At 37.0% G+C, this 17,732-nt stretch overlaps 1 protein-coding gene across 1 annotated transcript in view; it reads right to left on the bottom strand.

The window, feature by feature from the left end:
• Positions 1-398: 398 nt before the first annotated feature.
• Positions 399-17,732, bottom strand: part of LOC128659246 (gastrula zinc finger protein XlCGF26.1) — a 65,316-nt gene continuing 47,982 nt past the window's right edge. The window contains exons 4-5 of the mRNA XM_053712923.1: positions 3,568-3,660; positions 399-1,744 (exon numbers count right to left, since the gene is read on the bottom strand). Of these exons, the coding sequence (XP_053568898.1) occupies positions 498-1,744; positions 3,568-3,660 (1,340 nt within the window). The 3' untranslated portion in view covers positions 399-497. The remainder of the gene's footprint in view (positions 1,745-3,567; positions 3,661-17,732) is intronic.

Below are 17,732 nucleotides of genomic sequence, written 5' to 3'. Positions count from 1 at the left end.
AACTTCTTAATAAAGGGATATGAAAGCCAAATTTTTTCTTTCATGATTCAGATAGAAAAGCAATTTTAAGCAACTTTCTAATTTACACCTATTATCAATTCTGCTTCGTTCTCTTGGTATCTTTATTTGAAAAAGCAGGAATGTAAAAAAAATTGGGTTTCATATCCCTTTAAGTCCCTACAGTAATGATCAGCTTAAAATAGAGAGGATATGTAAAGGGCAGCTTCTGCAGAGAGGAGATGAAGCTATCCATTTAGTGTAAAATGTGTTCTTCGTTCTATATTTCCAGTATGAAACCTGTTCTGCATATGTGAAAAAAAGTTTTACCACTGTGTGAAAGTGTGTACAAAAAAAACAAACAAAAACACACCATGCTTATGTTAATTAAAAGGCATCACTTCTGGTGAATAGTTATATATTTTAGAGAATATACGTTGCATGTAAAGGTATTGCTACACTGAGTACAGGTAAATGCTTTTTCCTTCTCTGTATATATCTCACTCTGTACATGGTACAGACTTCTCTCCTGTACAAATATTTTGGTGTCTTTGGAGAACGGACATACTTGTGAAGCTTTCTCCACATTCTGTGCATATCAGAGAGGTCTCACTTGTGTGAAACTTTTTGTGTCTTCTGAGATTTGAGTTCCATGAAAACGTTTTGCCACATTCCATACATGTGTAAGGTTTTTCTCCAGTATGAACCCTCTGGTGTTTTAGGAGATTTGACTTTGTTAAGAAGCTTTTTCCACAGTCTGCACATGTGAATGGTTTCTCCCCTGTGTGAATCATTTGGTGTGGTATGAGGTCTGCTTTACTTCTGTAACTTTTTCCACATTCTGTACAAGTGAATGGCCTCACCCCTTTGTGACCCTTTAGGTGTCTTAGGAGATTTGACCTGTGGTTAAAAATTTTGCCACATTCTGTACATGTGTACTCCTTATCCAATAAATGAGATGACTTCTTTACTGAGTGGATCATTTCATGAACTGTAAGATTACTCTTTCTTGAGAAACATTTTCCACACACCGTGCATGAATATGGTTTCTCCCCTGTATGAATCCTATGGTGTTTTAAAAGATCAGATTTAGATGTAAAGCCTTTCCCACAATCCAAACAAGGGAATGGTTTCTCTCCTCTGTGGATAATTTCATGAGATGTGAGGCTACTCTTTTGTGTGAAACATTTCCCACACTCTGTACATGTGAATGGTTTCTCTCCTGTATGGATCCTTTGGTGTTTTAGAAGATCAGATTTACATGCAAAGCTTTTTCCACAATCCTTACAAGTGAATGGTTTCTCCCCTGTATGTATCCTTTGATGTTTTAAGAGATCTGACCTACATGCAAAGCTTTTTCCACAATCCATACAAGTGAATGGTTTCTCTCCTGTGTGGATCCTTTCATGATATATGAGATGACTCTTTTGTATAAAACATTTCCCACACACTGAACATTTATATAGCTGCTCTCCTGTATGAATCCGCTGGTGTCTTTGAAGACCTCGCTTCCCTGCAAAGCTTTTACTACATTCTGTACACGAGAATGCCTTCTCCCCTGTGTGAAAATCTTCCTTTTCTTTTGAGCCTTTAATAGTCTGTGTGCATGCTGTATTTTTTCCAACAGTATCTTGCAATGGTTTTTGGGATACATCTACTATTTGACTACAGTCATTAGGTCTCCGAACATTTTGGATGTGTGGTATGAGCCTAAGGTTTGCTCTTCTCTTGTGCTGAGTAGATTTCTCTACAAAGAAACAAAAAGGGGGGTTTAGCCCAGAACTTGTGTAGAGCCCCAAGTATTTTTTAAATGCTCTATAAATCAGGAATTGCAAGTTAGTTTGGGATGTAATGATATCAGTCTGTAGTAATTAACCATTTTTATTATAAAACATATAAGCAACAGAGGTGCACCCTTACTTCTAGAATACATTCTTAACCAATCTTTATTTTACCTCTCACCAAGTCACTGGTGCAATGCTTCTCCTCTATTTCCATCAAACCCTTCTCTTAATATAGTGAAGACAACCTGATGAAAGTGAGGGAGAAGGTAAACTCTGACGTTAATGATGCAGATTATTTGTTCTAACAATGACCTCCCTGTATATCCCGCAGACATGTGTACTTGGGTAGTTGTATATTGTGTTGATAAGTGAGACAAAACTGTGCTCTGCAAGTATAGTGTAAGAGTAACGGCTAGCAGTCCAAGTTTTTATACATGTAATGAATGATTTTTGTTTCTTCTTATTATTATATCCTTATCCCCTAACATTTTATTTTCCCCAAATTCTCAGCTTTTCCCCCCCACCCCTTCAGTTCTGTTGAAATCAGTAATAGGTGCACTACATGAGCAATAACTGCATATCTAACACTGTCAAACTTACAATAATCTATTTTATTCCACAGAGAGACATTCCTCCATTGTTATAGGTGGTGAGATCTTGGTATAGATAAGAGCTTCACCCTAGTGTCTATAATACGGTTGACAGCAATATGGTGGCTGTGAAGATGCAGATGCCATTTACTAAGAGACATATGAAGTAGAAGTGTTTGGGATTAAATTGCCAGCAACATAACCAGTAAACCCATCCAAGTGTTCAGAGTCTGATCTCAGTAATTTAAAAGATATGGAACACTGTAAGATTGTAATCTAAAATGTTTAATTGTGCTTTGTAAAAATTCAGTATACTTTCATTATTTATGTTCCCCATTATTCTGTAATGTAACTATGAAAAGTGAAAAACGCAGATGTCACAAACTTAAACCTACATATCTGTCTCTAACTGGCCTTAGGAGAGGTGATACTGGAAAACAATATAACATTTGCTAACAAAATGACATTGGCTAGCCTTACATTCTAAACTAACAAGCCCAGATTGGTTCCTCTAAATAAGGCAAACCATGGGGGAAAACTGGCCATTAAAAACAATTGCAGCAAATCAAGTGTTAATATAATTGGAGAGTTTTCACACTCAGTTAATATGTTAATTTACTACAACACGATGGGGAAGTCAAGTAATGACAATCTGTTTTATGTCAGTTTAATTATAGTTGTTAGTCACATGTAGACCCAAACTGGTTCCAAATTTGGGGACTGCAAGAAAAAATATGATATAGATTATGGGAGATATTATTTTGTATTTAAGAATTCTCTTAATGGTTGTGTTTCTGCTTCACCTCAAAATGAGGGATGTAGCCTTTACTGCATCCCAGACAACAACGCTTGTGGAGCTGAAGCCTGGTTACCCTGGCCTAGAGGTTCCTTAGATAACTCATGTAGGGCTAAAATAATGATGGTCTTTATGTTGCTGAAGAAAATAAATTAAATATAAAAATAAAAGGTGCAAAGAGAAACCAAAGATAGAGAGGTATAAGAGAATGAGACATGGGTACTAAGGTTATACTAATTTAACAAATAAAAAGAAATAAAGAGAGTGTTGTGGAAGGCATCATAGTTATAAATGTATATGTATCAGAGCTTGGGGAGAAATAGCCAGAAAGAGACAGGTCATAGGGAAACAGAAGCTGGTAAGATATTAGAATCCAAGAAAAAGTGTATAAGGTTCTCACCTTCATCTGTGGATGTAACAGTCACATGATTTATTGTAGTCACATGATCCGGGTCTTCTGGTTCTGACTTCACCTCTAACTTTGTTGTGGAACCTGCAAACAAGTATTGAAAACCCCATCATGCACTGCAGGTAATGGGGGCTCATCTTGTTCTATCCTCTTCTAATATTGGTACAATAAATACATTTTAAAGCATTTTTTTAATGGATTTATTATATTATAACTTTTTAAATGTTTATTTAACAAAAATATTTTCCATTTGTTATACAACACTCTTTTACAGAAGACTTATAATAAACATATAAAACAGGGCACTATAAGGATATTATCTCATAAATAAACTAAGCATTATTCAGTAGTTTGTGGAAGTTTTTTGCTTTTTTTTCTAAGACTCCACTGAATTTTTTTTATTATTATTTATATTGAGACAATTTCAAAGTAAATCAAAGAAAGTAAAAATCCTTTTGTAAGAAAATAACAAAAGTGATATAAATACATATACACATTTAGCCACCAATCAGCAAATGCTACCCAGGTGCTGGACCAAAAATGGGCCTTCTCCTAAGCTTTACATTTCTGCTTTTCAAATAAAGATAGCAAGAGAACAAAGAAAAATTGATAATTGGAATAAATTAGAAAGTTAGTGATAAATAATTTACAATTACAAACAAATAATAAATGTGATATAAAAAGGATATAGTGAGCCCAAAAACGTGCAATCTTCCAATTTTCTGTATCTCAAAGAAAACAGAAACAAAATATAGTGCAATATTGCAATACAATTCAACGTGAAAAATAACGTGTCAAATTTGTACTCACATAACCTTGAGCTATCTTAAAGGGACAGTCAAGTCCAAAAAACATAAATTATACTTACAGATAATTTCATTTCCATTGAGGGGAGGAGAGTCCATGGCTTCATTCATTACTATTGGGAATTAAGAACCTGGCCATCAGGAGGAGGCAAATACACCCCAGCCAAAGGCTTAAATACCTCCCCCACTTCCCTCATCCCCCAGTCATTCTGCCGAGGGAACCAGGAACAGTAGAAGAAATATCAGGGTATAAAAAGTGCCAGAAGAAGATTAAATTTAGGTCCGCCCCACGGAGATACTGTCGGGAGCTGTGGACTCTCCTCCCCTCGATGGAAATTAAATTATCAGGTAAGCATAATTTATGTTTTCCATCTAAAAGGGTAGGAGAGTCCACAGCTTCATTCATTACTATTGGGAACATATACCCAAGCTCTAGAGGACACTGAATGAAACCGGGAGGGTAAAAAAGGCGGACCCTAAACTGAGGGCACCATAGCCTGCAAAACCTTTCTCCCAAAAACAGCTTCCGCAGAAGCAAAAACGTCAAACTTGTAAAACTTTGTAAAAGTTGTGTGTAAGGAGGACCAAGTAGCCGCCTTACAAATTTGCTCCTTAGAGGCCTCATTCTTGAAGGCCTAAGATGAAGCCACAGCTCTAGTTGAATGAGCCGTGATCCTCTGAGGAGGCTTATGTCCCCCTGTCTCATAAGCCAAGCGAATCAAGCTCCTCAACCAACAAAGAAGTAGCAGAGGCCCTTTGCCCCTTGCGCTTCCCAGAATTCACCACAAAGAGAGATGTAGACTGTCTGAAATCCTTTGTTGCCTGAAGATAGAACTTCAAGGCACGAACCACATCCAGATTATGAAGTAACTTCTCCTTAGAAGAAGAAGGGTTAGGACACAAAGAAGGAACAACTATTTCCTGATTGATGTTACGGTTAGACACCACCTTGGGGAGAAACCCCAACCCGGTGCGCAGTACAGCCTTATCCGCATGAAAAACCAGAAAATCACTTTGCAAGGCAGCTAGTTCAGATACTCTGCCCGCCAATGCAAAAGCCAACAGGAAGAGAACCTTCCAGGACAAAATCTTAATGTTAATGGAATGCATAGGTTCAAACGGAACCCTCTGCAAAAAAACCCTAAGGACTAAGTTTAAGCTACAAGGCAGAGCCGACTGTCTAAAGACAGGTCTGATTCTAGACAGAGCCTGAACAAAAGATTGGATGTCAGGGAGCTCAGCGAGTCTCCTATGCAACAAAACTGATAATGCCAAAATCTGTCCCTTTAAGGAACTAGCGGCAAGACCTTTCTCCAAACCCTCTTAGAGAAAAGCCAGAATCTTGGATACCTTCACCTTGTGCCAAGGATATCCATGTTTCTCACACCAGGACAAGCAAGTCCTCCACACCTTATGGTAGATGCGACGACTGACTGGCTTCCTTGCCTGAATTAGAATATCAATCACATGTTCAGAAAAGCCTCTCTTGGCTAAGACTAGGCGTTCAATCTCCAAGCAGTCAGCCTCAGAGAATCTAGATTTCGATGTTGAAAGAGGCCCTGTGACAGCAGATCAAACAAGATATTAGATTATATTGCAATTATTAAGAAATGGCGTAATTCAAACACATGAGCATAATGTGTTTTAAGATGGTATCCAATATATTTACATCATTATTACATTTTACACGTTATTATTTTTATTAAGTCTTATTGGAAAAAACAAATATAACTTATACAATCTACAGACAAATAAATAAGTCTTACAAGGTATTGGACTGTCATTTGTATCTGATCTGTAATTATGTTGGGAAGTGGCATAATTCGAAGCGAACATTCAGACCATATCAAAGTGTTAAGTTTGAAAATCCACTTCATTTCCAGCCTAGAGAGTTCATTGTCGCTATCCATCTCTCTCCAATGGTTATCTACTTTTCTGATTCCTATAAACACTAATCCACTAGGATCCTGATTGTGCTTTTCTTTCAAATGTAAGGAGACAGGGTGTTTATGCAAACCTTTATTAATATTGTAAATATATTCATATATTCTTAAATATAAAGAAACTTCGGCTTGTGCTTCCACAGAGATATACAGGCAATAAAAAGTGATTATCATATATAAAATTATTATTACTCTGTTTAAATTTGAGATATTAACTTTGAAATGCAGAGATTGAACATGTAGTAGGACTCTAGAATGTGTAAACTGTGTAAAACACATAAATTGAATATTTATTAATTAGAAGCTAGAAGTTTGTATACCTGTTTGGTTACTGAGGGTAACAAACGGTTTTCAGGTGTAGGGTGTGTGATGTCATTACGTTTTAGCCTATTAGAATGAATAGTGTCCTTTAAATGAACTAAGGTGTATCTAGCTACATACAGCTATGAATACGGCGTAACAGCCAAAACGCGTCAGCCAAGTAGCTGACATATACAGGGTAACACCTGTTCTTTTAGCTTTTTGTCCTATTTTGTAGTTTTTTTTATTTTTTAAGAAATAAAGCAAAGTTTTAAATTTAAATTTGAAGTGCTCCTCAAACCTTATTATTTTTTCTTACTTGAGACTAAGCCGTGAATAGAGCACTTCATCCTCCTTGGACTAATTTGGGCGCACACTCAGGGGGATTTCTTCTGCCAGAGACATCGGAAGATAACGGAAGCTTCGCAGTGTGAGAGTAATAGTGATGACATCATCAGAGGGCACCGAAACGCTGTGGATGCCGACCCGCTGAGGAGGAGCCGCACAGAGTGGTGACGGAGAGGATCCGATAGGGAAACAGAGAGGTGTATGCCGCAGCTGATTAGATTATCGGGCTGTTTGTTTTATGGCTAGCAGCACTTCAAGAAGGCACAGATCTTTGCCGGGATTCACCAGTACTCCTGTGTACCGGACTCCCGTGTACCTCCATGAAGAGACACTTTTGTCTAAATAGGTATTGCACCCTGTCACACCACTCACCCTGAGGCTATGAAACACATGTATGATATAATACACTCCTCTCCAAGAGTGTGCTGTTAATAAATTAACTTTGTCAGTGATATTAGGGGGCAAGCTCCATCTCCGGTTTGTCTGGGGATCTGTTATATGTGAATGCGTGATGGTATTGGCTCTACCAGGGAGCTTATAAGCCCTCATTAATATTTCTGACTGCCCATTTTGAAACTATATACTAATAATAATCTTTCACAGTAATATTTGATGATCATTTAAGTCTATTGGCAATATGGAATCATCTATTGAAACTCCACAGAGCTTTTACTCCCTGCAAACAACAGAGGAAATGGAGTGTAACTCCCAGGAGATGGAATGTATTTTTTCTATGGATATAACATGAACAAAACGGACGATAAAAAACTCACAAGAGAAGAGGCACTTGTAAATGCAAGAAATCGCAGGCCGGGACCTCTTAGTCGCCCGACAGACTCAAGCAGCAGTATCCGCTGACAGGTCATGTAGAGACGTTCCACCAATCAGGGACAAGCAGACTCCAACGCCTTCCAATGGAGTCTCCAATCAACACTACCAGTTCAGGGTGTGTGAGAATATGGAGGCCCTGTAATCACCTGAGACGGCTCGCTTCCTTTGGCAAATATGGCAATCAGTATGGAAGTGTGATATAATCAGATAGACTCCAGCAAGGGATTAAAAAGCTATAACAGATGTATTAAAATACGTATATAAAACTCAGCAACGCGTTTCTCGGCTACGCAGAGCCGTTTCATCAGGCTGTAAAATACAAACTAATCCCTTGCTGTATTTGTACCTCCCTTTAACCAATCAAATGATAGAATCGGCACACTCCCATAATCAAACAGATGGTATCAGACAAATCCTATCCCCTATTGTTAAAAACTGGTCTACATGATGGTAAATCTTAAACATTAAATTTCATAAATCTATTACATATAATTAATATACTGGAATCTAAACAATAAATTATAATAAATAAAAATACTGATATGCAATAATATAAAAATGGATAATTAAAAACTGAATAGTAAAAAACTAAGTAATAAAAAACTCCAGACTTGTATAAATTTGTTTAGGTAATAAGTTTAGGGAATAAATATGTGAATTAATATGCTTGAAACCAACTATAGACAGGCGATTTGTAACACTCCAAAGTATAGTTGGACATTATCAGCAAAGGTGATAGAATATACCCTCTATTAATTCATATATATTCTATAAATATAAGTGTAAATTAAAAAAATTAAAATATGAATAAATGGGCCCATAAAGGGAGTAACAGTATTAGATTATGATGGTAGTATATATGTTATTCACAAAGCATCTATCATAGTGTGGGGTATTAAAATCACACATTGCTTAACCTACTAGTATCTAATTTGTCACCTCTGAACAAATACAATTAAAATACTATTAGTCCATACTCCAATGATACATGATCTCATGTCTATAGATTACTGAAAAGCTGCTAAATCTACATTCATGTTAAGACCAAGTGGATGTAATGTCTGGAGTTTATGGATCCGATATGCCTCTCTTTGTCTTAACCTAAAAAAACGATTATAAAAATCTGACCTGGGAATGTGTTCAATTGGTGTAATTTTAACACAATCCATTCTACCATTATGTTTCAAATGGCAGTGTCTGGGTACACTGTGTAATTTTAAATTATTTTTGATATTGCGATAATGTTCCGACCATCTTGTGCTAAGGCGCCTACAGGTACGCCCTATATATTGGCTACCACAAAAACAGGACAAAAGGTATATCACATAGTTGGATGCACAAGACATATTACTCCCCATAAAGTATGTTTTTTTGGTTACATTTGACTGAAAAGAATGTGAATTATGTGTAATATGATCACACATTTTACACTTTTTATTTTTACATTTATAGCATTCTTTTTTGGATGTTTTTATATTTTTATTATTATTGTTTCTATTATTGTTCACCAAGGTACCAGGATGAAATTCTTTTTTATTCTTAACCACTTTGCTTAGTGCCAAAATGGTTTTTAGATTGGGCGCCTTTTTAAACACTTCTGTGGGTTTTATTTCAATCAAATTCCCTAGTATTGGATCCTTGGTAAGGATACTCCAATGTTTATTAATGATTTGTTTAATCAAATCATAATTACAATTATATTGCGTGATGAACATAGTGCGGTTTTTCATATTATTTCTAGTCGATCTATTTTCTGATTTATTGTGAAAATATAAGCTTCTATCATCAAATTTTGCCCTTTCGTAACCACTGTCAATGATATGTTAGGGATATTTTTTCTCTTGGAATCTTTCTTTTAGGACCTTACTCTGTAGCTCATAATCTAAAACAGTACTACAATTCCTTCACACACGTTTAAATTGCCCATAGGGCACATTTCTTTTCCATGGATAATAATGGTTACTAGTGAAATCGAGATAGCTATTACAATCCACCGCCTTGAAATGGGTATTAGTGATGATTTTCCCATTCTCAAAGCGGAGATTTACTGTAGATCTAAAAAGAATATAGTTTCAGTATCGAATGAACTGGTAAATTTGAGACCTCTGTTGTTGGTATTAAGGTGTTCCACAAATTTGCCTGCTGATACTTGATCTCCTCTCCAAATGAAGATCAAATCGTTTATAAAACGGCCATAGAATACCAGGTTCGCCCCATATATAGAGTCATATAGTGTTGTTCGAATGATTCCATATATAAGTTAGCATAACTTGGGGCGAACCTGGTACCCATGGCCGTCCCCCTCACCTGGAGGTAATATTCATCCTGGAACAAAAAGTAATTGTGACATAGGATATATGAGATTAATTGTAGAATGAACTATGCACTATGTCCTGTTTTTGTGGTAGCCAATATATAGGGCGTACCTGTAGGCGCCTTAGCACAAGATGGTTGGAACATTATCGCAATATCAAAAATAATTTAAAATTACACAGTGTACCCAGACACTGCCATTTGAAACATAATGGTAGAATGGATTGTTTTAAAATTACACCAATTGAATACATTCCCAGGTCAGATTTGTATAATTGTTTTTTTAGGTTAAGACAAAGAGAGACATATTGGATCCATAAACTCCAGACATTACATCCACTTGGTCTTAACATGAATGTAGATTTAGCAGCTTTTCAATAATCTATAGACATGAGATCATGTATCATTGGAGTATGGACTAATAGTATTTTAATTGTATTTGTTCAGAGGTGACAAATTAGATACTAGTAGGTTAAGCAATGTGTGATTTTAAGACCCCACACTATGATAGATGCTTTGTGAATACCATATATACTACCATCATAATCCAATACTGTTACTCCCTTTATGGGCCCATTTATTCATATTTAAAAAAAAATAATTTTTTATTTACACTTATATTTATAAAATATATATAGTAGTCTGACAGAAGATCTATGAATTAAAAGAGGGTGTATTCTATCACCTTTGCTGATAATGTCCAACTATACTTTGGAGTGTTACAAATCGCCTGTCTATAGTTGGTTTCAAGCATATTAATTCACATATTTATTCCCTAAACTTATTACCTAAACAAATTTATACAAGTCTGGAGTTTTTTACTATTCAGTTTTTAATTATCCATTTTTATATTATTGCATATCAGTATTTTTATTTATTATAATTTATTGTTTAGATTCCAGTATATTAATTATATGTAATATATTTATGAAATTTAATTGTAAGGGTTACTGTCTCTTTAAGGCTGTTGTGCATGTGAATTCTCATCTCATTGGTTACCTCCTCTATATATTTCATCATTTCCTGCTGCACTTTGCTTAGTATTTTGGTAGTAAGACTACATTTAAACCTGAGCTAAACTTAAAGGGACACTGTAGCCAAAAAAATTATTTTGTGATTCAGATAGAGCATGCAATTTTAAGCAACTTTCTAATTTACTCCTATTATCAAATTGTCTTCATTTTCTTGGTATGTTTATTTGAAAAGCAAGAATGTAAGTTTAGATGCCGGCCCATTTTAGGTGAACAACCTGGGTTGTCCTTGCTGATTGGACAGCACCTTTAAACAAGTGCTGTCCATGGTTTCTGAACCCACAATTTGCTGGCTCCTTAGCTGAGATGCCTTCTTTTCAAATAAAGATTGCAAGAGAATGAAGAAAAATTGATAATAGAAGTAAATTAGAAAGTTGCTTACAATTATATGCTCTATCTGAATCATGAAAGAAAAAATTTGGGTTCAGTGTCCCTTTAAGGATATCTTTACATTTTTCCAGCCTGACTCATAGCATTTGTGGCAAACTGAAATAACTTTTACATTCTGGGAAGCATGCCAACACTCTCATACAAAGTATCCAGTTACGGACTCACTTGGAGCATAGGATTGATACAAATGTTGCAATTTCCTTGCTACGGAGCTCTCAGTGTGTTTCAATAAAGTGCCTGTAAATATTTCCCTGCATTTCCACTGACAACTTGGACGGTATACACTGAAACTGAATAGAGATTGGAATTCAGAGTCTCCTCAGCTGCAGTAAGGACACTCCTCAATTCAGCTGACCACAGGATTGGAAATCCCATCAAGCTGCAAGTAGTTTCATTTTCACTTCTCACTGTTTGTGTCACGCTGTTCAGCAGCACTTATCTCACAGAGACTGTTTCCTGAAATTACTCTCATGCTGTGTGTGCTTGTCAGTTATTTACCTAACTAAGAGGAGCTGCAACCTATCTCACTATACTCCTGGATATTTCTCCATGCTGTGTGTGCTTGTCAGTTATTTACCTACCTAAGAGGAGCTGCAACCTATCTAACTATACTCCTGGATATTACTCTCATGCTGTGAATGCTTGTCAGTTATTTACCTACCTAAGAGGAGCTGCAACCTATCTAACTATACTCCTGGATATTTCTCCATGCTGTGTGTGCTTGTCAGTTATTTACCTAACTAAGAGGAGCTGCAACCTATCTAACTATACCCCTGGATATTTCTCCATGCTGTGAATGCTTGTCAGTTATTTACCTACCTAAGAGGAGCTGCAACCTATCTAACTATACCCCTGGATATTTCTCCATGCTGTGTGTGCTTGTCAGTTATTTACCTACCTAAGAGGAGCTGCAACCTATCTAACTATACTCCTGGATATTTCTCCATGCTGTGTGTGCTTGTCAGTTATTTACCTACCTAAGAGGAGCTGCAACCTATCTCACTATACCCCTGGATATTTCTCCATGCTGTGTGTGCTTGTCAGTTATTTACCTACCTAAGAGGAGCTGCAACCTATCTAACTATACTCCTGGGTATTTCTCCATGCTGTGTGTGCTTGTCAGTTATTTACCTACCTAAGAGGAGCTGCAACCTATCTCACTATACTCCTGGATATTTCTCCATGCTGTGTGTGCTTGTCAGTTATTTACCTACCTAAGAGGAGCTGCAACCTATCTCACTATACTCCTGGATATTTCTCCATGCTGTGTGTGCTTGTCAGTTATTTACCTACCTAAGAGGAGCTGCAACCTATCTAACTATACTCCTGGATATTACTCTCATGCTGTGAATGCTTTTCAGTTATTTACCTACCTAAGAGGAGCTGCAACCTATCTCACTATACCCCTGGATATTTCTCCATGCTGTGTGTGCTTGTCAGTTATTTACCTACCTAAGAGGAGCTGCAACCTATCTCACTATACTCCTGGATATTTCTCCATGCTGTATGTGCTTGTCAGTTATTTACCTAACTAAGAGGAGCTGCAACCTATCTCACTATACTCCTGGATATTTCTCCATGCTGTATGTGCTTGTCAGTTATTTACCTAACTAAGAGGAGCTGCAACCTATCTCACTATACTCCTGGATATTTCTCCATGCTGTATGTGCTTGTCAGATATTATCCTAACTAAGAGGTAGTGCTAGTATATATAAGCTCCTACAAAACAAGAGCTATTCTTAAGAGACTCAGTTCCTAGTATAACCTCTCCTGTCAAATCAGTTATTCCATTTACGAATACATTGATTCTAAAGCCTATATTGAGGGGTACTTACCAGCTTATCAATTCACTATACATCTTGAATTTCACTCCATTCATAGTGAGATTCCAATGCTCTAGTGATACAAACCATTATTTAAGCAACTTAATCTGCAATTGTGTTCCAATTCTATATACAAAACTATCTAACTATAAATACCCTAACAATAATGTTTAAGATTTACCATCATGTAGACCAGTTTTTAACAATAGGGGATAGGATTCGCTCTTTGTCTGATATAATCTGTTTGATTATGGGAGTGTGCCGATCTCTACCATTTGATTGGTTAGAGGGTGGTACAAATACAGCAGGGGATTAGTTTGTATTTTACAGCCTGATGAAACGGCTCTGCGTAGCCGAGAAACACGTTGCTGAATTTTATATATTTTAATAAATCTGTTATAGCTTTTTAATCCCTTGCTGGAGTCTATCTTATTATATCACACTTCCATACTGATTGCCATATTTGCCGAAGGAAGCGAGCCGTCTCAGGTGATTACAGGGCTTCCATATTCACACACACCCTGAACTGGTAGTGTTGATTGGAGCCTCCATTGGAAGGCGTTGGAGTCTGCTTGTCCATGATTGGCGGAACGTCTCTACGTGACCTGTCGGCAGATACTGCTGCTTGAGTCTGTCGGGCGACTAAGAGGTCCCAGCCTGCGATTTCTGGCATTTACAAGTGCCTCTTCTCTTGTGAGTTTTTTATCGTCCGTTTGTTCGTGTTATATCACTTGACGATATTACTCTATGTGGCGCCTTCTTATTCCTTCCTACAGGACATACATCTGACATCATAATCTGGGGCGAGCTGCCTTCCATTCGATCGTTCTTGGATATACTGCTGCCATCCTTTAGCGCACCTCCATAGGGTGAAAATATCCCTATTTCTTCCATTTTTTCTATGGACAGATCAAGATATTCTTTAAGCATGTTATTTGATGAAATGGAAAGGTTACGAATTAAAGAAAATAAATTAAAATGGGACATCTGGACCCTAGAGAGATATCTGAAATTGGGGATTATACCCAGAGGACTAAGTTTGAACAAGTTTCCCACCTTTATTACAGAGGACACTGATTTCATCAAATTGTGAAATAGCACTTTATCAGAATGTTAACTAAAACTAATGAACTTGCTTAAAGAGTATAAGAATAATAGGTTAACTACTGTAATTGATCAAATACAATTGGTACAAATGGAAATTAATATATGTAGTACAGAAACAGAATTAAAAGATAAAATCCTATGGGATACCATAGCAGAGGCTAAAACACTCTTGTTAGAAGTTAAACATAGTAAATACATGAGGGATCAGGGAGATTATGATACAGGAAAAGTTTACATACGGAGCAGAAAAGATAGATTCCAATACCGTATTAATAGAAGACACAGATCTGGGAGGAGAGGCAATGATAGAAGGGTCACTTTTTCAGACAGTGAAGCTGAGTCCCAGGATGGGGAGGAAGATGTAGGGATCACAAATAAGGTAACAGACACGGTAATGGAAGAACCTGTAGTAGTGAGACCAAAAACAAATATATAAATTTTACGTACTCCGCCCACTTCTTCAGATAAAGGTTCCAAATATAAGTCAGGGCAAACTGTTCCACAACCCCCACAAAACACTACACTGGAGGGAGACAAGAAAGATATGGAGCAGGTTTTTTCCTGTCCCCAAAAGGAACTAGAAGGGGGGGAGGGAGAAACAAGAAAAACAGAGAGATATCCAATAAGGAGAGGGAGAGAACAAAGCAAGTACAAGTAAACACAGTAATACATTTATCAGAACATATTCTATCTATGGATGAAGAGAAAGTATTACGTTTGGGATTGGGCTTTGTCCCATCTAGTGACTTTGACTTATTCCAAACATTACTTTATGTTAACAAACCTATAAGAAATCTCACCATAAAAAAACACTTCTCACTTAATCAAGGAATCACTTCATTGACAGAAACATCTACACAACATATTAGCCCTGAAGTAAACAATGAAAGAGAAAATTGGTCTTTTCAGGAGACTTGTGACATTGTGGCATTGGATGCCCTCCTAGAGGAGGGGGTATTGGAAAATTCACAGAGTGCCCGGGCAGCCGCTCCCTTGCCAGCCCTAAAAAATCCTTCCAGATTCTATCCAATACAAAGTAGAGGCTCCACTTTGGAAAAGTTTAGAAGGGGCACAACCATTTAAGTAAAATAGAGAAAAAAGCATTGGATGGTCTCTGTGAGAACAAGAATTTGGTAATAAGAGGGGCTGACAAGGGAGGGTCTGTAGTGGTTATGAATAGACAGGACTTTATCAGAGAGGCTCACAGGCAACTACATGACACAGAACAGTATACCAGATTACAGTCTGATCCAACATTGGCCTATAAAAGAGCTTTGGAGGGTTTGATTGATGATAGGAAGGCACTTGTTTTTTTTTGATGATTGCACTAGTCAATACTTACAGGTAGCAAGTAATATCATTCCCATTTTCAATCACCTTCCAAAGGTCCATAAATCAATTGTGAATGTAACGGGTAGGCCCATAGTAAGTGGGATTGGTTCTCTGACAGAACACCTGTCAGAGTGGTTGGACAGTATACTGAAACCTATGGTAGAAAATCTTCACAGTTATGTAATAGATACAAAACATATTTTAAATCAAGTGAAGGATTTAGATCGGAAGGACAGTTATGGCTGGTTAACCATTGATGTAAAAGCTCTTTATTGCTACATCCCTCATGACTTGGGCCTAAGAGCAATACAGTTTTTCATGTTGAAAGACTCTAAATTTACAGAAGAGTTTATTGAATTTGTCATCAGAATTGCAAAATTTCTTCTTGCACACAACTACTTCGTGTTTGAGGGGGAGTACTACCTTCAGGGACGTGGGACATCAATGGGGGCGAAGTTCGTCCCCTCCTATGCCAACCTATTTATGGGTTGGTGGGAGCTGTTCCACGTCTATGGATGCGGGCACCCCCTCAGACAGAAGATAGTCTTTTTAAAAATATTTATTGATGATTTGTTACTCATTTGGGATGGAGAACATGAGGAAGCCAATGATTTTGTAGAACTCCTCAATACCAATGATGTTGGTTTGGAGTTTACACATGCATTTGGAAAGATAACTATATATTATCTAGACATTACTTTGAAAGGGAATCATGAAGGTACCATCACTACAGATGTGAACAGGAAACACATCACTGGTAATAGCCTTTTGCATGCGAGGAGTAATCACCCCAAAGGTTTTTTTTTGTTTGCAATAGCGAAGGGCCAATTTACCTGTATTAAAAGAAATTGCACCAAAGAAGAAAACTTTGTTGAGCAGGCAAATCAACTTACTAAAAGATTGAGAGAAAGGGGTTATAAACCAGGAATTGTTTCAAGAGCTAGGAAGGAAGTAGAGGAGAGAGAGACAGACAAACTTTACTGGGGAAACGACCTCGTAATTTAGAACAGGCTTTCCAAGGGGTGACTTTTGTCACACAGTTTAGCAACCAGTATCAGAATGTGTGCAATATTTTCAGAAATAAATTTCCTCTCCTTTTGGCTGATGACGGTTTAGTGGATACTGTACAAAGAGGTTGCAGATACTCATACAGAAAGGGGGTCACTATATCAAATCTTGTGGCTCCTACGGAGCTTAAGAACATCAGAGAAATTACTAGCAGTGGTAGTTCCTAGCTTGTCCACAAGGGCACATTTAAATGTGGTTATTCTAAATTCAAGGCTTGTGATTTTGTGGCAACTGACAATGGTTTCCAAAGTATGGTAACCAAGAAACAATTTGAGCATGATATGTGTCTTAATTGTAGGACAAAGTGCATCTGTTGACCTGTGAACTCTGTGAGTTGCAATATTTAGGACTCACTACTAGGGACGTGATGTCCCGCATAAGGGAACACTTACTCAACATCTCCAATGGTGTGCTGACAACCCCTCTTGTGAATCAATTTAAAGAAATTCATGATAAAAGCACAGACAGTTTAAAATGGACCATAATAGAAAGTATAGATAGTAGACAGAGAGGAGGAGACAAGGAAAGATTACTTGCCAAAGAGAAGTTTTTTGGATTCATAGGCTTCAGACCCGAGTACCAAATGGTTTAAACTCTGAGTTTGATCTAATTAATTTCTGGTATTGATTATTCACTTTCATAAATTATGAACAATTTTTCTTTCTAATTCAACTCCTTCCCCACCACTCTAATTCCCCTCCCCTCCCCTCCCCTAGGAGTGGAATTAGAAAATATTTTTGTTCCTAATTTATGAAACTCCGATCTGTATATATATATATTGTTTCTGTTTTCTTTAAGATACTGAAAATTGGAAGATTGCACTTTTTTGGCTCACTATATCCTTTTTATATCATAAATTAGAAA

The sequence above is a fragment of the Bombina bombina genome, chromosome 5 (genome assembly GCF_027579735.1).
Source record: "Bombina bombina isolate aBomBom1 chromosome 5, aBomBom1.pri, whole genome shotgun sequence".
Lineage (NCBI taxonomy): Eukaryota > Metazoa > Chordata > Amphibia > Anura > Bombinatoridae > Bombina > Bombina bombina.
The sequence above is the reverse complement of the archived record's forward strand: the minus strand, read 5'-3'. Positions and strand labels throughout refer to the sequence as shown.